At 55.8% G+C, this 24,156-nt stretch overlaps 1 protein-coding gene across 6 annotated transcripts in view; it reads right to left on the minus strand.

Moving 5' to 3' along the window:
* Nucleotides 1–3,343: 3,343 nt before the first annotated feature.
* Nucleotides 3,344–24,156, minus strand: part of HIVEP3 (HIVEP zinc finger 3) — a 518,797-nt gene continuing 497,984 nt past the window's right edge. For 5 of the 6 annotated variants that reach the window (XM_074380630.1, XM_074380632.1, XM_074380631.1 and 2 more), the window contains 4 exons: nt 21,419–21,594; nt 14,966–15,052; nt 9,746–10,677; nt 3,344–8,165 (listed from right to left, as the gene is read on the minus strand). In XM_074380630.1, coding sequence (XP_074236731.1) covers nt 7,350–8,165; nt 9,746–10,677; nt 14,966–15,052; nt 21,419–21,594 — 2,011 coding nt within the window. In that variant the 3' untranslated portion in view covers nt 3,344–7,349. The remainder of the gene's footprint in view (nt 8,166–9,745; nt 10,678–14,965; nt 15,053–21,418; nt 21,595–24,156) is intronic. The other variant, XM_074380635.1, reaches the window with a different exon arrangement.

Here is a 24,156-nt window from a genome sequence, read left to right on the forward strand (position 1 = left end):
GGGGGCCCTTCTGTTTTCCTTTCTAAAAATGGGGACAGTGATTCTCATCTTGCCAGGTTGTTGTAAGGACTACACATCGAGTTTGTCAAATGCTGGGCACTGGGCCTTGCACACGCTACTCTCTTCTTCTCCCTCTGGGGCTCTTGGGGGCTGTCCTTCCCCACTGGCCTAGACTGAGACAGCGCCCCCCCGCCACCACCCAAGGACCTGCTCCCCAGACACCTGCTCCAACAATGGCTCTTTGTCCCATGATTTTAAAGCCAAATGCCACGTTTGCTCCCAGGGCCTCTTCGGGACTGTTATTTTTTTCACTTGTTCGCCGTAAAAATTCAGCACTTTGGAGGCCAACACTGTCAGGCCCTCCCCCTCCCATCGCTGACATCTGCTCATCTCCTTGTCCAGTTCTGAGAAGTCCAAGCCTTGTATGATCATCATTAGGGCTGTTTCCAGTTCTCATTCTCCTCCATCAGGCATGACCATGTGACTTGCTTTCGCTGGCAAAATATGCATGGAAGGGATAGTTGTTTTCACGTAGAGCCAAAATACAGCCAGCTGTGAGTTACTTACCTGCCCTTGCCCAGGAAAAGGACACGGGCTGCCCAAGCACAGACCTCTTTGACATCTATGCCAGCATTTTTTTTTTTTTTTTTTTTTTTTGAGATGGAGTTTTGCTGTAGTTGCCAGTGGGAGGCCCGAAGTTCTGTACTTGCCTCGTGGGGTCATGGAAGCACAGGGGTGAAGCCCCTATCCGTCTAGGTCTCCAACTGACTAGGATAAGCATCATTCCCCTGCCGACCCACACTGAACATGCAGTGAGGGGAAGAAATACACTTCCCTTGCATTCAGCGACTGAGTGTCCGCGTTGCTAGTTTCTGCAGCGAACAGAACCCACCCTGACTGTTACGCTCTGGCTCACAGCCTGGATCTCCACTTAAGCCTTGCAATCCTCAGTGATGGCCTCACTTGCCACCAGCATAGCCCACTCGGCACCCTGCACGCTCACTTCCTGTCCCCTTCATCCCAGTGGTGATCTCTTTCATTGTACCTCAACCGCCCACGCCTGTGGCCGACACAGTCTTCATCCAACGAGTTAAGACAATTCATAACATTTTCCTGTTTTCATCCAGGTGACCACTTGACCACCGTCCTTTCTCCTTATCAGCCAGGCCTGTTTGCTCCCTTCTCAGCTTGTGGGCTCAGCGGTCAGTGGCCTTACCTCTTCACTTGCCAGTGACTCACCCCCAGTGACTCATTGTCTTTGTGTCCCATGGCCTGGCTAAGCCCAGGCCACCTTCCCCATGCCCACAGCCAGCCCACGAGGGCCGCTGGAAAAACCACACTGCTGAGCAGACAGAGGGCAGCCAGCCCGCGATGCCATACCAGGTGCCTTCTCTGTTTCCTGCGAGCTTCTGCCTGCTCCCTTCAAAGCTCATTCACACCTCCTCAAGTGTCTTTGATCTTTTCACCCTGCAACTTCCTCAGGTGGTTTCACTCTATTTCTCACAGGAAATCCATCTTCAAGAGGGTCCTCAGCTGGGTGCAGTGGCGCACACCTGTAATCCCAGCACTTTGGAAGGCCCAGGAAGGTGGATTGCTTGAGGTCAGGAGTTCAAGATCAGCCTGGCCAATGTGGCGAAACTCCGGTCTCGATTAAAAACACAAAAATTAGCTGGGCATAGTGGCACGTGCCTGTAATCCAAGCTACTGGGAGGCTGAGGCAGGAGAATTGCTTGAACCTGGGAGGTGGAGGTTGCAGTGAGCCGAGATTGTGCCACTGTGCTCCAGCCTGGGCAACAGAGTGAGACTCTGTCTCAAACAAACAGTGTCCTCAACTTCCTGTCACCAAACAGACACGCTGACTGCATCTGTGCTTCCTCCCTCCCTTCCTTTGGGCCACAATGGGAGAGGGGTCCACATCTGCTCATTGCCTCCCCACCAGCCCGTCACACCCTCGGTTTCCTTTCCCTGCACCCCATACCCCCCACGACTGCCCCAGCTCTCCCGTCTCTAGCCCAGGCCCCTAGAAGGTGTCTGTATCTGCTGCCTCCACTTCCCCACTTTGTCCTCACTCCTCAACCACCCCCATCCACCACCACCATTTATCCCACACTCAGCAGCATCTACAAAGGGCCCACCACGTGCCAGGAATTGTACTAGTCCAGCTTTCCCAAAAGCCGAAACAATTAATCCCCATCTGATCACTTTGAACAAACAGACCCTCTTAGGCTCTCAGCATGAAACTTCTGGACGGCGCTTACCCTGAGAATCCCTCCCGATCTTCCAGCAATCAATCTAGCTGCTCCTTATGGCTCTCTTTGTCCTCCCGACCCTTAGGACTTTTCCGGGAAAGGTCCCCTAGGTGATGCACTCTGGATTGGCACTGTCCCTCTCTTCCACCACAGCCGTGATGGCCAGTGGATTGAGGAATTGATGATGGCCTCCCCTGCTAGAATGTGAGCTCCTCGTGGTGGTTCTGTGTCTGTCCCACTCACTGTGGTATCAGTGACTGCCTCTCATTGGCACTTGGCAAACCATCGCTGAATACAAAAAGCTGGGGACTGCACTTCTTTTGCATTCTTGTAACCCCAGCACGCTGTGCAAAGCCCGCTCAGAAACAAATTGTTGAAGGCTTACTACGTTCCAGGCTCTGTTAGCCACTCTGTATATGCGATCTGATTTAATCCCCCCACCAGCCCTTATATAGATCATGACTGTCCACTTTACAGACTAGGAAACAGAGGCACAGAGAGGTTAGGTGAGTTGCCCAAGGTCACACAGGCAGTAAGTGGCTGTGCCTCCCCCACTGCCAACACTCAAGAACCAATTCACCCACTACTAATCTTGTAGTGAGGTGACTGCAGGGCCCCCCAAAAAGTTCAGTTCATGTCCTAATGCCTGGAATCTGGAAATGTGACCTTATCAAGGCAGGGCCTGGAGTGATGAGTGTATAAACCAAGAACTGCCTGCAGCCACCAGAAGCTAGGAGAGGCTCCTTTAGAGCCTCCAGAAGGAATCAACTTTGCCAACACCTTGACTTTGGAGTTCAGGCTTCCAGAACTGTGAGGGAGTAAATTTCTGTTGTTTAAACCACCTCGTGTGTGGTGATTTGTCACTGCAGACTAGGGAACAAATACAGGCCCCAAACCACACGGTGCTGTATCTGGTGCTTCCTTGCGAGGTCTTCCCAGGGGCCGCAAGAGAGTCCTGGGCTGTGTGACTGCGGCCCAGTCACCCCCGCTCTCTTGGCCTGCCTGCTCTGCAGCAAAATGAGCACTTGGGATGCCGAGTGGCCTTCCAACTCTGACACCGTGGAACCCTCTAGAAAAACTATGAGCTAGGCAAGTAGGGCTATGTTGGGATTTTCAAATTTATTCCAACATGCTATTTTTTTTTAAAAAATATCCTCAGGCTGAACACTCAGCCAGAGCTGTAATAAAGGCAATTATTATATTTGTAAAAACTTCTCATTCACAGTACAGATGTAATTTACAACAAAGGTCACACACATCAATACTGAGCATTTTTCCTTTTGTACGTCAGACTCTGTGCTTTAGACCTGCGTAGATTTTTTTTGTTTTTGTTTTTGTTTTTGTTTTTTTTTCTTTTGCACTGATATATACCATACCAACATTGCAAGATGCAAGTGTGGAAACCGGAGTTTAAATAAAATTACAGGCAAAACCACCCCGTCCCAGTGCGGCTGCTGTACATATCTACAGTACAATTTTTGGAATGTATTGCCATTTAAGAACATAGAAACTCTCTACAGACAATTTCACATACAGAATACATACACCTTTTAGAAAAAAAGGCAAATATTGATCTTACAGAGAGCATTGTAATTTACATTTGCCTGCATGATTCTTTTTTCTTTCTTTTTTTTAAATACTAGATTTAGTAAAGTGATCGTAAGTGCCGAAGCGGTTTTCTAATGGAAAGCAGACTGGATTCACAACACAGAAGCAGAATTGGTGGACCAGCCTTTTGGGAATGTCCTTCCCCTGGTCACACGGTAGCTTGGTCCCTTAGGACAGGTGCTCAGCCAGGACTTTTGCTTTAAGAAGGATTTGTCTGGAGAAAGGACTAGAGAGAAATCCAGCGCAGATGTGCTGCTCATTCCTCTTCAGCAGGACTGGGTGGGAATGGAGCAGGGGCTAGAGGAATCTGGAAGCTAATTCTTTTAGGCTTTTTCCAACAGAGGGAAGCAGAGGGACTTCTGGGTCTGGAAGTTGGAGGTGACAGTGCAGGCAGCTGGCTGCTGTCAGGCTCCTGGGGCTCGCAGGGGTTGAGGCCAGAGTGAGAGCCATAGGTGCGGGCGGGAGGGGCAGGTGTGTCCTCAGAGAGGAGTGGGGTCACTACACAGAATGGTCCTGAGATTGCCAAGGGTGAAGGGCATCATGGAGTGCAGGCCTGGGGGGCAAGGACTCACCAGCCAAAGGCGAGGTTTGGCTCTAAAACCTCGACTAGCTGGTTCCTCCCCCACTGCCCACACTCAAGGACCAGGCTAGTACCAAGGAATGGCCACCTGGAGCATTTCAACAGAGCCCGCAGCAGGCATCTGTGCCAAGTCGGCCACTGCTTCCTCTGACGCTTCCCTCAACAGGTGCGGTGACATCACAGGCACACGGGAAGCTCGGAAGTGACTGGGAGCAGGGAAGAAGGCCCAGGGGTGGGTGTGCATGGGGCCAGCGTCTTCTCCAAACCATGAAGGTGCACCTGTGGGCTGGGGGCTCCGTGCACAGAGGAGTGGGACTAGAGTCCAGAAGAGGGGGTTAAGAGCTGTGCCCAGTGACATATGCCCAGGCTGGTGGCATTGGTGCTGTCCCTCTGGGCACAGCATCAATATGGAGGCAGCCCTTTGGTGAGATTCTATTGGTGCATTTCCCCCCATCATTTAGAAATCGTCTCCAGTGACTCTGGCCCCTGTGGCTTCTCTGCCTAAGCCCGGTGACGCCAGGACTCTGGCCTGCCGGCTGCACTGTTCATTGCTAGGCAGCCCATGGAAGAACCCTTGGGTGGGTGGGCTGTTTGAGTACAGGAAGAAAAATGCCCAGGAGAGCTGGAAGGCAGGGTGGGGTGAAGTGGTGTGGGCCCCCCCACCAAGGGCAGGGGCTAGTCCACCAGAGCCCCCAGTCTGCTGCTTTGTGTAGGTCTGGGGCAGGAAGAGCTTGGCCAGGAAGATTTCTAACCTGGGCCGAAGCAATGCCCTTTATGCACCTCCCAGACCTCAGCCCTTGAAGCCTCTAATCCGTGGGCGGTCCCGTGGGTTAGGGCGGAAAGGCAGGGGTGGAGAAAGCCCTGGCCTCCCAGGACTCGGAGGAAGAGTCACTTTCTGCTAGGCCAGGACAGCAGAATGGACAGTGTGGTCCAGGCTGGGCTTGCTGCTTCTCTTGGGGAGGATGAGAGCCCTGGTCTCTGAGTGAAGTCACCAGGAGCTACTGGCTAACCCCGACTCCCCAGAACCCTGGAGCACAGTGGCCCCCCAGGGAGGCCCTGCCTTTTGTCTCACTTTCGTCTTAGCGCTGAGTGAGGCAAAGGAGAATGAAGGTGTTCTGGCTGCAGGCTGGACGGTGGCTGGTTCGTCTGTCGAGTAGGGACCAAGCAGGGAAAGGCCACGAACTGGAAGAGGCAAGTATAGCCAGCACAAGGAGTTCACAGCAGGGTCTCAACCCTCCCCACCTACTGTGTCCTGGACCCAAATAGCTTCAACAGCTCAAGAGCCCCGGGATTCACACAGCCTGGCTGAGGACTGCAGGTTGGCCAGAGAGGTCCCTGCTCTGTATAGGGTGGCATCAAACCCAGCCTGCGTGGGCCATGACAGCTGTCCCTGTGCTGTCCTCCCTTGTAGAAAGTGAAGACAATCACTTTTGGAAGACTGGGAGAACTCGCCTCTCCCCGTTGGGGCAAACTTGCTAGAGCTCAGGCTCTATAGTTCAATTTGGGATTTAAAGCTCTGGTCCTATTATTTTTCTTACAAAGCAGAGTTTTGCCCCAGGAAATGCAGGGCAGCTTTCTGAAGGTAGAGACTGGGATGAGGAAGAGGCACTGGCTTGCCCTGATTGCTTCAGAGAAGAATTCCAATGACTTAGGACAATGCAAAAATCCTCTAGGCCAAGAGAATGAGGTGGCTGGGCAAACTATCCAACACCATACCCTCTCTCTTTTTCAAAAAGAGGCGTAAGACGACCAACAGGCCCAGGCCGTGCCCAGCAGTCACAGTTCTGGGTATTTCCTTCAGGTGGTGGAGACAGGGACATTGTAGGGCAGGGGCAGAGGAAACAGTTCCCTGCAAACGTCTGCTGTGGAGCACTGGAAAAACCCAGCCCTGAGGGGAACAGGGTCCCTTGTACCCCAGGGACTGAGGTGAAACAAAACCCAAAACCCAGCCTCAGGAGCAGCCCTTAGGGCTTGGGGCCTGCCACTTCCGCCTTTGTGGGTAGTTTTAGAACAGAGGAAGCAACAGGAGAGTGAGGCCTCAGTCAGGGGCTCCAGAGCCAGGGACGGACAGTCAGGACTCCTTCCCCAGCCCAGGGGACCGGGGTGGGGAGCAGAAGGGAGTGTCGGGAGTGGGGATGCGTGGGTGGGGTGGCCCACCCACCTGTGGAGTGCCAGGATGGGCCTAGGACTCAGACTTCCAGAATGTCCAGGACCCCTTGGGGAGCCAACCCTCCTCCTTCTACCTGCTCCTATTATTTTGTGTTGAAATCCTAGGAAAAGTAACATTTTATTTTCTTGCAAAAGAAAGAAAAAGAAAAAGAAAAAGATTATTTTTTCTGGGCCTGCCTGCTGGGGCCTGGGTGGGGTCATCTGCCTGTGTCTGCACCCCCCTGCCTGGGGACACTGGTCTTTCTGCTGGCAGAAAGGGGTGGCCACAAGCTGGGCAGGGGTAAAGTGGCAATAACCAGGAGCCTTGCCAGCATCTGTACACAGGAGTGCTTCCTTTTACATTTAATTCCATGTTGTTTAAAGTTGCCTTTTTCTCTGCCCCTCAGTACACCCCTTCCCCTCTGCCAGCCTCTGGGGTGGGTGGCTGCCAACCGTGGGGGGCAGGGCCAGGAACTTCCACCCTCAGCCTTTTCCCAAAAGCATAAACTATTCACAGCCTCAGACTCCTCGTGGGTGTTTTAAAAAAAAAAAATGTATGTATGTGATTTGTTTTGTTTCTTTTCAAGCAACAAAAGGTGTAGAAAAAGGCACAGGTAACTGCATACATGAGAAGGTACAGCAGACGGGGCCGTGAGAGCTCCTGGACGGAGAGCTAGGCGGGGCTGAGGGAGCGGGTGACCGGAGGAACGTGGCTGGAAGTGTCTGCACACTGGAAGTCAGAGGCTGAAGCGGCAGGAGAGAGGCTAAGCGTTGGGGGGGCCCCTGTCCTCAGGCTGATGTGGAGGTGCCCTGGGCTCCCCACTTCCTGAGGGCTCAGGGGAGTCCTGCCTGGTCCTGGGTTCCCCAGAGAGGTTCCTCCTCCGGGCTGGGAAGCGGGCAGAGGCCTCCGCCAGGCAGCCCACGGAACTGCTGCGGTCCAGTGGCGGGGTGGCAGAGGCCTCGAGGTTGGCCGGTGCATGTGGGGACTCCAAGCGGGGGCTCCAGGACTGCACTGCCCAGCGGCCCTGGGGCGGCCGGGGCAAGGTTTCAGGAGGGGTGCAAGGGCTGTGCGTGGGTGTGGGCTCTGCGGCTGCCTCGGCCCCTCGGGGCGTCCAGTCAGGAGGCCTGCCCGGGCCTCCGCCGGTCCTCTCCCTCTCCTTGGGGTAGTCCCTGCCCTCCAGCTCCGAGGAGAGTGTGAATTTGGAGACCTTAGCCACAGGTGACACGGAGGCTGACGAGCTCTCGGTGGGACTCCAGCGGCCTCGCTCCTGGGCCTCCCGGGCCCCTGTCAGGTCACTGCCACCCCCAGAGAAGCCACTGACCCAGGCCGTGGTGGGCCCTGGCAGCAGGGTGGGGTGGGCTCCTGGCCGGGCCTGCACCATCTGGATCCCACCGATGGGAATCAAGGGACACGGGGCGCGGGTCAAGTGCTGGGAGTGCAGAGGCAGGTGGCTGAAGATGTTCTCCTCTGTCCGGGCCGGGGCGTGGCCGTGGAAGTCATGGGGGGCGGAGAAGGGTCGGGAGGAGAGAGGATGAGCAGGGCCGGGTGAGCAGGAGGGACTTCGGGACGCAGCCTTCTGCTGGGGCAGAAAACAAGACAAGGTGAGGTGAAGGTTATGTGCTGGACACGCGGGGAGCTGAGGCCTGGAAATGGGAGAGGGACTCGCCCAAGATCACAGAGCGAGTCCAGAGTCCCAGCTGAGCTGGGCCCAGAACCAAATTCCTGACTCCCTGCCACTGATGCCAAGTCAGCTGCTGTCTCTGGAATGCGCCATGTCCGGCTCTACAGTGACCATGAGCACACTCAGGCCCCATGGACTCCATTTCTCTGGCCAGCATACCTGTTTTCAAAGGAGGGGGTACTTGAGCAAGGCAGGGCCCCGCTGTCACCCATGAGTGAGGTGGGGCCCTGCCGTCACCCATGAGCCTGGCCTCTATGTGGGTCTGGGGCCTCTCCTATTTGTAAAATGGTCTTCACTCAGCTTCAGCCTTGGACATGAGTTCCTACCTGAGGCTCTTGACCTTGTACTGCCCCCAGGAATTTGAATGTGACCCCAAAATTAAAAATCAAGGAAAGATTCCTAGATCAGTATCTCCCAGGAGTAACAGGGCTGGGTCATAGCAACATGGGGACAGAGAAGGTGTCGGAAGGTGAAGGCCAGCTGATAGTGATGGTGCTGTCTATGGGGGGGTCATGGCAGCTGAGGGGACAGGGATGGTGGCTGTGCTGATGGGTGGCAGCAGGGGTGTGTTGGTACAGTGGTGACGGTGGTGCTGCTGGCCATGGGGATAGTGCTGATGGTTGACAGGGATGGTACTGGCTGTGGTGCCTCCAAGGGCATTGGTGACAGTGATGCTGGAGATGGTGATGGTTTTGGTTAAGTTCCGTCATCTTCTCAAAGAACACAGGCAGATGGGGATGGGTGGGGGGTGGGAAATTGCACGAGTATTTACACCCACATCCAAGACCACACCCCTTGCAAGTGATATGATAGAGTTTGGATATCTGTTCCCACCAGAATCTCGTATTGAACTGTAATCCCCAGTGTTGGAGGTGGGGCCAGGTGGGAGGTGTTTGGGTCATGGAGATTGATGCCTCATGGCCTGATTATGGTCCTCCAAACAGTGAGTGAGTTCTCATAAGATCAGGCATTTTGAGTGTGTGGCATCCTCCCCCCACTCTCTCTCTTGCTCCCACTCTGCCATGTGAGATGCCTGTTCCTGCTTCGCCTTCCATCATAAGTAAAAGCTGTTTGAGGCCTCCCCGGAAGCCGAGCAGATGCTGGCACCATGCTTCCTGTACAGCCTGCAGAGCTGTGAGCCTATTAAACCTCTTTTCATTATAAAGTACCCAGTCTCAGGTATTCGTTTATAGCAATACAGGAATGGACTAACACGTGGTAGAATCCAGATCCCATGAACTCCAGAGTCCATGCTCTGTGCTTCTGAGGCTAAAATGAAGTTTAATAAGCCAGCTGATTTAGGGCACCCAGCATGGTGCCTGGCACAGTAGGTGCCTAATAAATTTTTGCTAAATTATTATTAACTACTGAGCTGGCGGAGCTGTTTACTTCCAGATGTGATACCCAGGAGGGGGTGAACTTGCAACCCCTGCACCCACAGGAGAGAAGTGGCCCAGCCACCAGGGGCAGGAACTCACCCACGGGGAGGCGCAGGTCTCTGGGCTTCTGGTGAGGAGCTTGTGAGGTAGAGGTGCGGGCGGGCAGAGAACCCGTGGGGCCAGCCCCAAGCCTGAGCCATGCTCGCCCGTGGAAGGGCTGCCCGGCCCAGCCAAGGCCCACTTCCCTGGCAGCGCTGACCGTGGTGGTGACTCGGCCTGACCTGGAGACCATCTCCGGGTGGGCGAGTGTCTGGGGAAGCCTGGGTTGGTGGTACCCTCGAGTTTGGGGAGCACATGTGCTCCAAGGGGCAGTTCTCTTCCCAGGGGGTGGGGGGTGAGAGGAGACAGCTCAAGTCTTGGAGATCCACAAGGGAGCGGGCCCAGGCCCCTTCCTGGGTCCATGTGCAGGCCAGGCGGGCTCGGGGCTGAGACCTGTGGTTCTCGGGCCGGGGAGCATCGCTGGGGAGACGAGTCGTTTTTGGTTAGTGAGTGTTTGCGGGCTAGTGGTGGGTGGCCTGCATCTTTGCTTGGGGACCACGGTCTTCTTGGGGACACAGGCTTGGAGCTCAGGGCTGAGCCTGTGTCTTTCTCCACAGGGCCCAGAGTGGCTGGTCCCAGCCGGGGGAGGCACAGGATGCTCTGGCTGGACGTGGAGCAGCTGCTGGCTGTCAGGCGCTCAGCTTCCAAGACTGAGCTGCCTGGCGTAGCCTCGGTGCCAGAGGCGGGGGCATCTGGGGGCTGAGGGCCCAAGATGGGTGAGGAGTCTGCCTGCAGTGCGTGTGGCTGGCCAGGCGGGGGCGCCTCTGAGGATGGTCTGGACAGCTCCTCCTGGCTGTCGTCCTCATCCTCATCCTCGTCTTCGTCCAGGTCTGAGTCTGAGTCCGAGTCCTCCAGGTCTGAAAACTGATGCTCCTCCACAGCCTCTGAGCCCTCTCGCCCTTCCGAGTCCTGGAACACATCGTCACTGGTTCCTGAGGGCAAACACAGAAGACCCAAGGTCACCATTAGGCCTTGGCCCCACTGGCCCCACGGCTGCTCCTCTCTGAGCCCCCGTTTCCTTGCCTTCCACCTGGGCATGATAGCCATGGCAAGGGCACAAGATTGTTGTGACAACCAAGAAACATAATAGATATGGGAGCACATTGTGAGTAACGACAGTGAACAATAATTCCCTTATGCCTAGAATGTGCAATGTTCAGCTCCAAGGGCTTTAGGAATATTTATCCGTTTAGACCTCAAAGCATCCTGTGAAGCTGGTACTGTTCTTATCATCATGTTACAGATGAGGAAACCGAGGTAAGAGAGAGTAAGTAACCTGCCCAAGGAGGACAGTAGTAGGGCTGGGATTGAGCATAACGAAGAAGACAGTCTTCGTTTGTTTCTTTGTTTTTTGTTTTTTTCACTAGCATCTCAGTGCTGGCTTCACCACGGGCAAGTCACCCCACTTTGCTGTGCTGGCCTACCCCTTAGTCAAATGAATACAATGGTCTCAGCTCACAGGGTTTTCTAGGAGGAGTAAAACGAAGGCCTTGCACACAGCAAGGGCTTAGAAATAATTACAGCTACCATATTAATCCATTAATGATGAAATCTATTATTCCAGGGCAGAGCAGTCACACTGGCTGGTCCAGCAGCACAGAGCCACCCGTGGTCAGTCTAAACACCCATCTGCCATAGTGACCAGGCTCCCGCTGGCTGGTACCATGGCACCTGGCAGGTGGCAGACTCTGACTTCTGTGGGCGGTTTGGCTAAGCTGGCCTCCAGCTGCAGAGCAGGTCCCTATCCCAGCCACGCTCTTATCTGAGGAGCCACTGCCCTTTTGAAGTCTAGGCTGCCCCCGGCTGCAGGGTCTGGGGCTCCGAAATTCTAGCCTCCTGGGCTGCTTCCTCTGGGATGGGCCCAATCAGTCGGGGCACCTCTAATATGTCAGGGGTCTAGTTTGGGCACCTCTGAAATGGCCAGCAATCCAGACGCTGGAGAGAGCTCTGCTAACATCTGGCCTGCTCGCTGGCCCATCACTAAACTGTCGGAACCTGTTTCTGGTCTGCAGCGTGAGGCTGCTGACAGGTGGGCTGAGCCGGCCAGCCCCATCACTCACACGTCGGTCCTGTACCCACTGCTGACCAGGAGGGCTGGCACAGAAGCTGACCCAGGTTGGTGGGGCAGCCAGGCTTTGGCTCTCCACCATGCCCAGCTGCCTAGGGGCCAGAAAGCCTGGCACTAGCGCTTCCAAGTCACTCAGCATGCAGCAGTCAGATGTCCGAAGTGGACAAAAGTGGGTATTCAGTCGGATGTAGGTCAAAAACTATGGGGCGAAGCTGGGGCTGGCAGGCAGAGGGAGGGCCCCGAGGCTAGAGGCGGGGTGATGAAAGCAGAGGCGGAATGAAGGGTTAGGATGAGAGCAGGGCTGGGGATGGGGGTGAACTTCGAAGTTATGTCCCAGGCAGTGACTTCCCTTGCCTAGGACTTTGGCAGGGGCCTACTTCAGCACCAGGACACCTGGCCCTGCCCCTCATTTACATACAGCAAAATCCAGACACAGATGACCCGGTGAGAGCTGGTGGCTGAGTCAGAAATAAGGTTTCCAGCACTTGCATTACTAAGCTGACAGTTTAAAAATGATTTGCTACACCAAGAAGCAGGGAGTGATTGCGTTTGAATCCCAGCACCACCATTTCCTTGTGTGATGTTGGATATTTTACTTTCTCTGTGTCTGGTTTCCTCATCTGTAAACTGGGTAGCAATAAAAACACCCTAGGAAGATGCTGGGAGGACTGTGGGGCCTGGCGCACAGTAAGTACCCATTAAACTTCAGCTCCGGTCATCCCGTGATCCCCTGGCCCCTAGTGTTAGCAGGCAGGCAGCTGGGGTGGCATTGTCAGCATTTTGCAGATGAAGGTCACAGGTAGTGTTAGGAGTGAAGGAGAGTCAGGGCCAGCGTCTCCTGATGTCCAGCAGGGAGAGCTCCTCAAGACCCTCCTTACTAACGGAAGTTCAGGCCCAGTGCGGGTAGGGGCCTGTCCTGAGCACTCGGTGCGTGAATGCTGGAAGTCAAGAGTCCCCTGCTCGTCTCAGAGTTGGCCGGGCTCGCCACACGTGGGTTCCTGCAGGGCTCTGGGGAGTGCCCCTGGCTGGAGCGGCCCCGCCCCTGCTGGGATGGAGGCCAACGTTCCAGAAATGAGAAAGCTGAGCGCGCGGCGGGAGCCGCTGGGAGAGGCCACACGGTGGCGCTGGCGCCAAGCCTGGGCAGCACCGGGGGCGGGGCCGGGGCGCCTCGCTCTTTCCAGGCTGTCCTCCCACGCGCCGCCTCGCGTCCCACGAACTCCCCCTGCCGCTCCCCCCGGCATCTGCCTTGTCGCGGGAAGTGGCAACTCCATCCTTCAGTCTCTTGGGCCGTAAACCTTGGAGATCTCCTTGGCTCCTTTTCGTCCTCACCCCTCCCCTCTGCTCCATATGGGGTCAGCTGAGCCTGCGGGCTCTCCTTCCAGAGCCCACCCAGAAGCCCGCCGCTTCTCCACCTCCTGAGCATACCCGGCCTCCCCGCGCCCCCGGCACAGGCCAGAGGACGCCCTGCCTCCCTCCTCTACTCCCGGCACCCCCGTACCCCTCAACCCTCAGGCTCCAGCTCTCACTGAACTGTCTGCCCCTCCGCGCTCTGCGGGTTCCAGCACGTGGGCCAAGAGCCTCCTGCTGTCTCTAGGGAAGAGCTCCTGCCTGACCCCACGTGGCTCCTGACCCCGGTTCCTCCCGGTGGGTTCTCTGCTCACACCGCCGTCTATCACAGCGGCCCTCCCTACGTGCCCCAGCCCTCACTTGGCTCCTCTGCTTTCTCTTCGGCTTCATAGGCAGGGCCCCTGCTCTACTCCACCTTCGCTCCTTGCCCAGCTTTGTTCCTTCCTTGTTTTATTTACTGCGGCATCTCCAGCACCCAGAACAGAGCCCGGCACAGTGACTGTGCCCAGTAATGACTTCTGGAATGAATGCACGGATTTCGTCCTCAAAAACATGGCTCTCAGCATCCTTATTCTCCCCACTGGGAAAATGAGGCTGGGGCGGGGCAGGGACCTCAAGGGAGGACTCCGGCTTCGGCTCAGGCTCCCCTGGTCCAGCCCACCAGGCAGTGGGGTGGCGTGCGGCCAGGGTTTTTGTGTGACTTTGGGCTATTTTTACCTGCTGGAGCTTTACCTTCCCTGACTTAACATGCGTGACAGTTTCTGCCACCTGTTATGAGGACTCAGTGAGACAACATATGTATATGGCCCAGTGTATTCTTAACAAGCAGAGTGAAGCCACATTCTAGCTGTGGGGGGAACAGCCCCAAGTTCACTGTGTTCTGTTCTATAAGAGTGACTTATTCCACTTAAAGGGAAATGTGACTTAACTGTTTTTTGTAAGACCACAAATACATCCCCAAATCGGAAAAACGAAAACGGAACAACACACACACATGTGTGAACACACACTCCTGTCTGTTACACTCTAAGTCCTGGGGCTGATTTCAGGGAATCAGCAGGATTCCTGCTTTGCTTGATGCTGGAGAAATGGCTCCAGCCTCCTCCTGCTGGAGGGCCCCGTCCACCCACCAAAGCCCCTCTGGCCTCCTGCCTGACTGCTGAGGCCGGGCAGTGCCCAGCCAGACCTGCTGCCTTCAACTGCTCTGCCTTGTCTCCTCAGAGACTGACTCTAAGGTGCCTCCCGAGGATGGACCGCCATGGCTGGAGTGTGTGGGGGATGGGCTAGGAGGGATCAGGCGGCTGAGGTCTGCTGTGGGCTCTCTTGAAACTCTCCTAGCTCCAAAAGGCACAGGTGTCAGGCCCATGCCCGAGTGTGAAGGCAGGAATGAGGGTGTGGAGCTTTAGAGAATATGTGTCCCATAGTGTTGCTGGGATACTTCAGGGCATACATTTACGACCTGCTTGACACATAATGGGCACTCAATCAACGTTGACTGTAAGTACTCTCGTGTGCATTCATTCAGTAAACATTCATTGAGCACCCATGGGTGCCAGGTGCTCCACCTGCATGACAGATGGTATGATAGCTAGGGCTGCACAGCATACCCTATGGCTTGCGGGGAGTGGGCTCCATCGTTCAGGGAATTTATCCTTTGTATCTGATAGTTGGGTGAACTGAAGGGGAAGGCATGGGAGGGAGAGAGGGGAGGAGGAAGAATGGGGCAATGTGGACAGAAAGGAAGCAGCGAAGGCAAGGAGGAAAGGTGGAGGGGAAGCGGGATGGAGGGGGTTGGCAAGTGTTACCTTCTTCGGCTTCCAGCTCCTCCAGCACCCCTGTCTCTTGGCACTTTTTGCTGTGGGCCTTCGACTTCATGTGCTTAGTCAGATTCCCTGGAAAGAAACGAGAACAGACTTAGGCTCTGCAGTGGGGCAAGAGGCCAGGGCGGACCCAGGGCTTATGGAGGTAGCACCTGGCCGGCAGGCCACGGTTTCTCAGGCCAGTCAAGGCCCTGCCAGCTGCAGGGGCTGGGCAGCAGCTGGGGCATCCCTCTGCCCTGGTGCTCAGGCCAAGAAGTGTAGCCACAGCTGCTGTTCAGGGCAGTGCACAGGAGCTAGGTGGGGTGGGCGTGGGGCTGTGAGGAGACAGAGAGTATAATGAGGAAGTGGGATGCTGGTTAAAAAACAAACAAAAAGGAAATTAAAAGACAACTCAAGTGCAACAGGCTTTTCTGGCTTCTGATTTAAGTCTGGCCCTAGGAGCTGGCGACACTCATCAGGTGGGACTATTGGCCATCTCAGGTGTGGGATGGCGTGGGAGGATCCCATTGACCGGCATGGCGGGTGAGGACTCAGCATGCCTTTCTGGCTGAGGACACATCTAGGGCAGCCCACAGGGCAGAATTCTAAAGTCTAGGTAGAGAAACCAGGGCAAATTTAGTATTAGGCCTGGGGACAGAACAGAAGGTGAGAATAGGGAACTCTACTGGCCACGGACTCGGGAGCCACAGGGCTGGGGGCCAAGCTTGGTTTCTATAGAGAAGTCCCCTTTTTGGGCCTCAGTTTCCCCAGGCCAATCTGCAGTGCAGACACAGGACCAGGGTGGTTCAGGGAAGGCCCAGGCAAGGCTTTGTCCTGCTCGATGCCTACGAAGCCTTCAGAAGGGAGGCTGTCTTTGCCCTGGTTATAGGTCCAGCCCACAAGCTGAAGAGCAGAGGCAGCAGCTCTGTGGAATCACGGAACAGTATCAACAGCTTCAGTTCCCCGACAGGTGCGCAACATTTCGCAGGCCACACAGCTCTGTGAACAGGAGTGTTCTAGGAAGGACAGGAAGAGCATCCCAGCCTGCCCCAGAACACAGGCCACATGCCTCAGGATATTCCTCTGGGCCCAGCAGCTACTCCCAAGCTATGATGTGCTCACTGCTGGGCTGGGGATGGCTACATTTCCATATGGTTATAACATCGTAAGTCATACGTTCCCTGAGTCAGGTGCTCTGTCCCGTTAATCTAATTAATTGGTAAGTTTGAATAGATGGATGGAGGAGAGAAGAATGGAAAGAGGTAAGCCTCCGGGAGTGGGTGAATAGAGTGACGGCTGGATAGATAAAGTGGATAAAGGAAATATAAAGAGAATGAAGAACAGGAAAAGGATAGACAGAGGGATGAGACATTGGATGAGCAGATAAGGAGATGAACAGACAGATGGAGAATGGGTTAGCAGATGAAAATAAATGGAAGGATAGAGGGAGAATGGGTCAGTGAACAGATGGGCTGATGGAGAGCTGGATGGGAGGACAGAGACATGGATGGGTTAAGAATGAAGAACGGCCGGTTGGATGGGTGAATGGACACATGCATGGGAGTACAGACAGGAGGATGCAAGAATGGGAGGTCGGATGGGTGGGAGGACAAATGGGAGAATGGTAGGAACAAATAGGATGAGAAGATAAATGACCAGGAAAACTATTAGATGAGACGGATGGATGGACGGGTGACTAGGGAGAGGGCCCAATGGATGAACCAAAGGGTGCTTGTTAATCATTCCGAGAATCAGAAGAAATCTTCAGGGTTTTGCTAAGACGTTGACGGGGGAACCTTAGGCTGGGATTCCCTGAGGTGTTCAAGTCAAGGGCAGCAGGGATGTGAGGGGAGTTGTTTCCTTTCCTCTTTCTTTACCTTGATCCTAGTTTAATTTGGGTTTTCCTTCTACAACCGGAAATAAACCTGCATGTTCTACTCCTGGCCATAGTGGGAGCAAAGCCATAACTTCCAGAGTCATCTTGCAGCCAGAAAGTCCCCAGAGGTCCCTACCCAACCTTGTGGACCTCTGCCCTCATTGTCATGAGCTCGAATAGGACAGTCAAGCGGTGGGAAAAGGCAGCTGGGATCTTCCGTGGATCAGAGGGACCCACTGTCCTACTGTTCTGGAGCCAGGCCCACCCTCCCTGGCTTTAGAATTCTGCCCTGTGGGCTGCCCTAACTAACTAACTAACCCAGGCTGACTAACCCTGACTAACCCAGGCCACACAGCACTACGGACACTGCTCATTCGGCTATTACCTCATTGATCGCACCTGTTCTGCCTGGAGGGTTTAGGTCTCTAATCAACCGAGTTAGAGGCTGGGCACACGATGGGTGTACAATACCCACGTGTGGTTCTCATCGCAGGAGGGAAGTGTTGGAAGGAACTTCACAGTCCATGTAATTCAACCCCCACCAGGCTGAGGTTCTTCCTGCTTCTGATCCAACTCTGGGCCCAGGTGTGGATGGCACCATCAGACAAGATCACTGGCTGTTTCAGATGCTGGCAGGGCTGCTTGAACCAACACAGCGAATCAAGTGGCCCACAGCCACAGTGCTGGTTGGTGCCTAGCTCCATCTGGACCCAGGTCTCAAGACTCGGGGGGCCTTTCCCACTCCATGTGGAGGCACAACGGAAGCTGGGCGGAACCTGACAACCTCGGGTTTGACCGTGGGCTCTGCTGCTTGCTAGCTGTGGGCTCCTGAGCAAGTTTCTTAAGCTTCTGAGCCCTGGTTTCTGCGGCTATGAAGTAATACCTACCTCGTGGGGATGCAGGAGGACTTGATGAGGTGACACATGTCGTGGCAGCAGAGTGTGCTTGGCAGAGAGCAGACCCCGCCCCCATGCCAGTCACTCTATTGAGCAGCCGGGGGCTGGGTGTGGAGGAAGAGATGCTAAGATGATGCTTATGCTGAAATGGTTTTACCTCTCTCAGAAGGCACCAGGGAGCCCCCCAAAGGCCTGCCTCCCCTCTGCCCCCGCCCTGGGGGGTACAGGAAGGAGTCAGGGATCGGAGGTGACTCTGCGGGTTCCAGGAGTGGACACTGGATGGGCAGTATCCGGGTCCCTCCGTGATGTCCCCTCTCCAGGCCTGTCTCCTCCTCTGTGAAGGGGGAAGGTGGAGCACATGGCCGCAGGTGCTGCCTGAACGCCACTTCCCTGCTGAGGGCCAGAGCCTCAGCTTGTCGGGCAGAGCTACAGCTTCTCACAGTCATCCCAGCCCCCACCAAAAGCCTGATAGCCCTGGAATGAAGAGTTGAGGCAAGCGGGGGGCGGGGGGAAGTGATGGGTGTCGGGAGGAGGCGGAACCTCCGATAAAAGGGCTTCCACCAACAACCCTGCCTGCCTCATTCGACTTTGACCAACTGCCCTGTCCCCGCCTCTGCCGGCCTGGCAGACCTGAGGCCATCTCTGTCCCCTGAGGCGATCGGTGCAAGGGCCTGGACATGGCACAGTCACCCGCCAGCCTCTGGGAACCATCTGAGAAGAGGAAATGGGACCCCCAGCCACCACAGGGCCACCCACGGGCCTCCCCAGCCCCACCTACTGACGCGTTCCTTAGCCAGTTTCAGGAGGCTGAGCTGCTGCCACGACGTCTGACACAAGAGACGAGACACACACGGCAGACAGAGACAGACAGGAAGGCAGGAGGGGCGCCCAGGCCCTGGTGCAGCTGGGTGGCAGGGCCGGGAGGTGCCCCGATGGGGAGGCACACAGCCCCAGAGAGAAGGGGCCTTTGTTGTCAGCACTCCACGAAGGCACCTGGTCCCAGAAACAGACAGGAGCTCCGGCGTCCTGCTCTCCCTTCACCCCCATACTGCAGAGAGAGCTAATGGGGAGCATTCCCTGTTTCCATTGCCACCATCCCACCTGGCCTCCCTTCTGTCAGCCAAAGAGTTTCAGATTCCACCATTTCCCATCTGCTCCCGGCATTGGTTCTGGAAGGTTCTATTCTTCCAGAAGCCTCTATGAATACTTGAGGAAGAGCTCAGGGCATTCTTTGATCACTGGTTGAGAGCATGGCCATGTGGACCTGGCCTTCAAGACAGCAGGGGCAGCCTTCCCTTGAGGGACACTCTACACCAGGCATCCCCAAACTTTTTACACAGGGGGCCAGTTCACTGTCCCTCAGACTGTTGGAGGGCCACCACATACTGTGCTCCTCTCACTGACCACCAATGAAAGAGGTGCCCCTTCCTGAAGTGCGGCGGGGGGCCGGATACATGGCCTCAGGGGGCTGCATGCGGCCCGCGGGCCGTAGTTTGGGGACGCCTGCTCTACACCCCTGGAAATGTGGAGGCCTACAGCCCATCTGTTCAGATTACGTGCTCGAGACCCTCCAAGGCCCTCGCCTTGGCTCTGTGTTGGCTCCGAGAGACCCAGGAAGGGACTGCAGACAGGCTCAGTACAGCTTCCAATGAAGGCACCTTCTAGAAAGTGGGGGCTCCTGCTAGGGACCCATGGCAAAGGGAATTGAGTGGGCCCCTCGTGGGAAACTGCTTGGGCTGGAAACTTCCGGTCTCAAGCGGTAGAGTGATGGCTTCCTGAGGTGATGGGCCACCTGGGCTGCGTGTGGAGCACAGGTATGCTCTGCATGGGGAGCTCTCAGGGCTCCTCAGGCCGAGGACAGTGTGGTCCCCTGGACACAGGCCACCCCAAGTGCAGCTTTTGGCCACCTACTCCCGGGAAGAGAGGGAATTAACTGCTCACAGACAGGAAGGGGACGGGGTGATTCCTGGAGCGTGGGTCCTGTGTTCTAGTTACAGCTCTAGCATTAAGTCATTCTCTGGTCTGGGATCAGTTTCTTCAAAGGGACCTGGGTGAGAAGTTTTCTGCTTTTAGAGCTGAAGACCGTCCATTGAAGTGTCACTCAGTGATCACCAGCTCGCTCTTCTGTAAAATCTCCACTGGCTGCAGAAGGCCGGAGGAAGTGCGGTTGAAGGGGGCGTCAGGGAAGCCCATGTCCAGGGTGGCGCATGCTGGGCGGGGCTCCAGGGATGGATGACACCTTTGAAGCACCCGTGGGGTGGAGTGGGGAGCCCTGGGCCTATCTGCCCTCTCTGATAACCCTTTGGGACATTGTTTATGAGACACTAAGAGAGAAGAGGATTGGGGAAAGGCAGTGGGAGGGCAGGCACTTTGTTTAAACTAAAACCTTGGCAGGAAAATTGGAGCTCAACTTGCAGATGATGGCGAGGGGACAGAGGAGGGCAGGGGTTCAGTTAATGGGGTCAGGAGACCAGAAATGGGAACACAGTCAGAGAAGAGGCCACTGTGCCAGGGGATGTGATAAACTGGCCCCTGACCTGGTATAGTGAGAATGGAAGGGACCAGGAACAAGAACATGGAGGAAGTGAAGACGGGCAGGGACCCTGCTGGGCCCCTCCAGAGCACTGCCTAGCCTCGCTCACTGGGAGCAGCACTGCCAACAGAAGAAAGGTCAACAGGTGGCACAGCTGAAAGATGCCCTTGAGTTTCACCCCCTGAGAAACCACGGGGCTCCTGGAGGCCCCCAACCTGCTCAAAGGAGAAGACGGGACCCTTATGTCCAAACCCTGACCCAGAAATCTATAAAGCTCAAGAGGCCGAAGACACCAGGGGTGCTGAGAGCCCCGAGTCTCCCACCAAAGCACTTCAGTCTGCAGGGAGCAAGCTGCCAGGGCCTTCCCTGCCTGTCCTGCAGGAGGAGAGCACGATCCAAGAATCTCATGGACTCAGCTCCGTCGTCCACACTAGGGGCGTGGCCTGGGTGGCTGCGGCAGGCCAGGCCATGTCCATCGCCCATGGCAGCTCTCTGGGATTCACACCTTTCGCAGCAGGTCCCTCCTTTCACAGGTGACTGCCAGAGCCTATCCTGACCCTGATGTAGGGTGTGGCCGGGGCAGGGGTGACAGGGCTGCCAGTCTGGGAGTGGGGGGCCGGCCCTGTGCTGAGAGGTGCGTAGAAGCTGGGTGGAGCAGGGAATGGTGGGAGTGGAGCGGTGGGTGGAGGCCAGCGCACGCTGGCATGAGAAGTGAGCATGCGAGTGTGTTAAGCAGCTGGGAGTGGAATGGATTTCCAAATGCAAGAGTGGCAGTGACGAGCATGGATGCTGGAGGGCCTTAGATCAGTGGCTCAGGAGACATGCAGAAGCGGGTGGGGGATGAGAGAAGATGCAGAACCAGGAACTGTGCGCAAGAGTGCCATGCCAGGCTGGGCAGGCCAGGGCCAGGCAGCGCAGGTGCAGGGGCCGTGTGCGAGACCCAGGAGGACAGCTGTGGGCAGCCGTGGGGAGCCACGGGCCAGTCTGGAGCCAGCTGCTCTGCCACTGGGCACTGGGCTGGGTGCGAATCCAGGAAATGGGGCTGCTCCAGGCCCCCTGCAAAGAGGTCTGGGCGCCTGAACTCTGCGCTGGGACTCCCAGAGGGGAGCTCCCTGCAGCGGGCAGGGGCCGTGCCCCAACTGACTGTCTCTTACCTTTGGTTTTAAAAGCAAAGTGACAGTGCTTGCACACATAGGGCCGGACGTCAGTGTGGGTGCGGATGTGTTTCTTCAGCATGCTGGGCTTCTTGCAGCGAATTCCACACTCCTCACAAACATATTTCCCTCGGCCGCGGCCTCGCACATATACATACTCTTCGTTTGATTTGTACCTATGAGCAACAGGCGTCATAGTAAAGGGAAAAAAAAACGAGAAGAGGCAGGTTCCCACCTCAGAAGACGCACGCACTTCCTGGCTGCATTCAGCCTGTTACAGGCGCCAGGAGTGGAGGCCATGGAACCAGAGAAGACCACGGGAGTGGGAGGAACTGAGTCGCGCTGGGGATCCACCACGGACCCCAGCACCCCTGCCCCTCAGACAGGTGGGGCTGCACTATTCTTTCTCCCCCAGAGGCAGCAGACACCTGTGCTTCCCACCGACGGGATGTGGAGCTGCAGGTGCCAGACAGCCTCCTGGGCAGAGTCAACCCGGGCTACAGCTTCCCCCGCAAAGAACAGCCACCTCGGGCCACCAGAGTCACAGAGAGGAAATGAGAAACACCAGCAGCTCCGGCAGCTGCCATTCACCAAGTGCTCACTCTGCCAGGCACCTCCCCCAAATCAAAGCACAACCACCTCACCATGGAGAACTCGTGGCTCGTCCAAGATCCCATAGCCAGAAGGGGCCAGAACCAAGCTATGGACCTGCCTGCCCCAAAGCCTGTCCAGTCTGCCAGGAAGCCACCCTGACATTCACGGGAGGAGAGGGAACAGGGACCATCACTGCTTCCCTGGCTTCAGAGTTTGGAATAAGAAATTCCGAGCTCTCTCCCTCACCTCCACCTCAGCCCGCACGCAAGCTCTGCAGGACCCAGGGTCCCAGCCGCCTGCCACGTCGCTTGGGGTTCTAGCTGGAAGTGCCACCAGCTTTCAGTAGCAGCCCGAAGCACGAATCAGAATGCTCTCATTTCCACTTGGAAACCCACGAATCCCACAGGCACAACAGGATCACGATGAAGCCGTCTTGTTGGTCTAATGCTATACACGTGTGAGTCTCAGATGCGGGTGGGGAGGGTGGCAGAGGGCGGGCCAGGAGAGGCGACCCTGGCACACTTCCAGAAGAGCCTTCTAACTCGCGAAGCCTGGGGGGCCGCTGGCACTGGCAGGTGGAGGAGGCGTGGCCTCGAAGCCTGTGGAGCGCGCCTACCAATGCCAGCTAAAGCTGCCAGGGCCCGCTCACCCCGTACCACCTGCCCCTGCCCGGGGCCAGCACAGAGGGGCAGGAGGTGGCTGGGAGGAGGTGAGCAAGGGACAGCAGGGGGACTCCACCCTGCTCCAATGGGGCCGTCAGCTGATAGCTGAAAGGGTGGCGGAAAAGGGCTGGGAAGAGGGGACTTAAGGGAGGGAGCTTGCCGGCAGCAACAGAACAATCATTGCCACACCCTGCTCTTACAGACCCTCACACACTCACATTCACATGCTGAGCCTCACACTCATACATGCTCACACCTTCACACACACACATTCACACACCTTCACACTCACACATGCTCACACCTTCACACTCACATTCACATGCTCACCCGCACTCATACATGCTCACACCTTCACATTCACTCTCACACATACCCTCTCACTTATATATGCTCATACCTTCACACACACACACACATTCACACGCTCACCCCCACACTCATACATGCTCACACCTTCACCCTCTCACATTCACATGCTCACCCTCTCATACATGCTCACACCTTCACACACACACATTCCCACACCCTCACATGCTCACACCTTCACACACACATTCACATGCTCACCCTCACACTCATACATGCTCACCTTCACACGCATTCACATGCTCACCCTCACATACATGCTCACACCTTCACACACTCACATTCACACATGCTCTCACACATGCTCACACCCTCACCTTCATATACACACATGCTCACACCCTCTACCCTTACACACTCATTCACACATGCTCACACTCCCACATTCACGCCCTCACACCCTTACACTCACACATGTTCACACCCCCCACATGCTCACTCCCACACTTACACTCACACACATACATGTTCATGCCCCCAGTCTCTCACCCTCACACACTCACATACATGCTCACACCCCCACTCACACCCTCACATCCCCATACCCTCACACACATGCTCACACCCCACACAATCTTCACTCATACACATGCTCACACTCCCCACACATCTTCACTCACACACACATGCTCACACGCCCCACCACATCTTCACACATGCTCACACTCCCACTCACACATGTTCATGCCCCGTTTCTCACCCTCACACTCACATACATGCTCACACCCCCACTCACACTCACACACACACATGCTCACTCCCCCACACATCCTCACTCACACATGTTCACACCTCCACACTCATCCTCACTTTCACACCCATATGCTCACACACACCCCACACACACGTTCATCCTCACACACATGCTCACAACCCCACACTCACATGCTCACTCACCTCACACACACACCCATACACCCTCACAGTCACACACCCTTACACTCACCCTCACATGCTCACCTTCACATTCATACATGCTCACACACCCACTCACGCACTCTCACACTCAGCACACCTTCACATACCCTCTCACACACAGGTTCACAACCTCACACCCTTACCCTCACACATGCTCACACCCTCACCCCCACTCACTTTCACACTCACACATCC

The sequence above is a fragment of the Saimiri boliviensis genome, chromosome 11 (genome assembly GCF_048565385.1).
Source record: "Saimiri boliviensis isolate mSaiBol1 chromosome 11, mSaiBol1.pri, whole genome shotgun sequence".
Lineage (NCBI taxonomy): Eukaryota > Metazoa > Chordata > Mammalia > Primates > Cebidae > Saimiri > Saimiri boliviensis.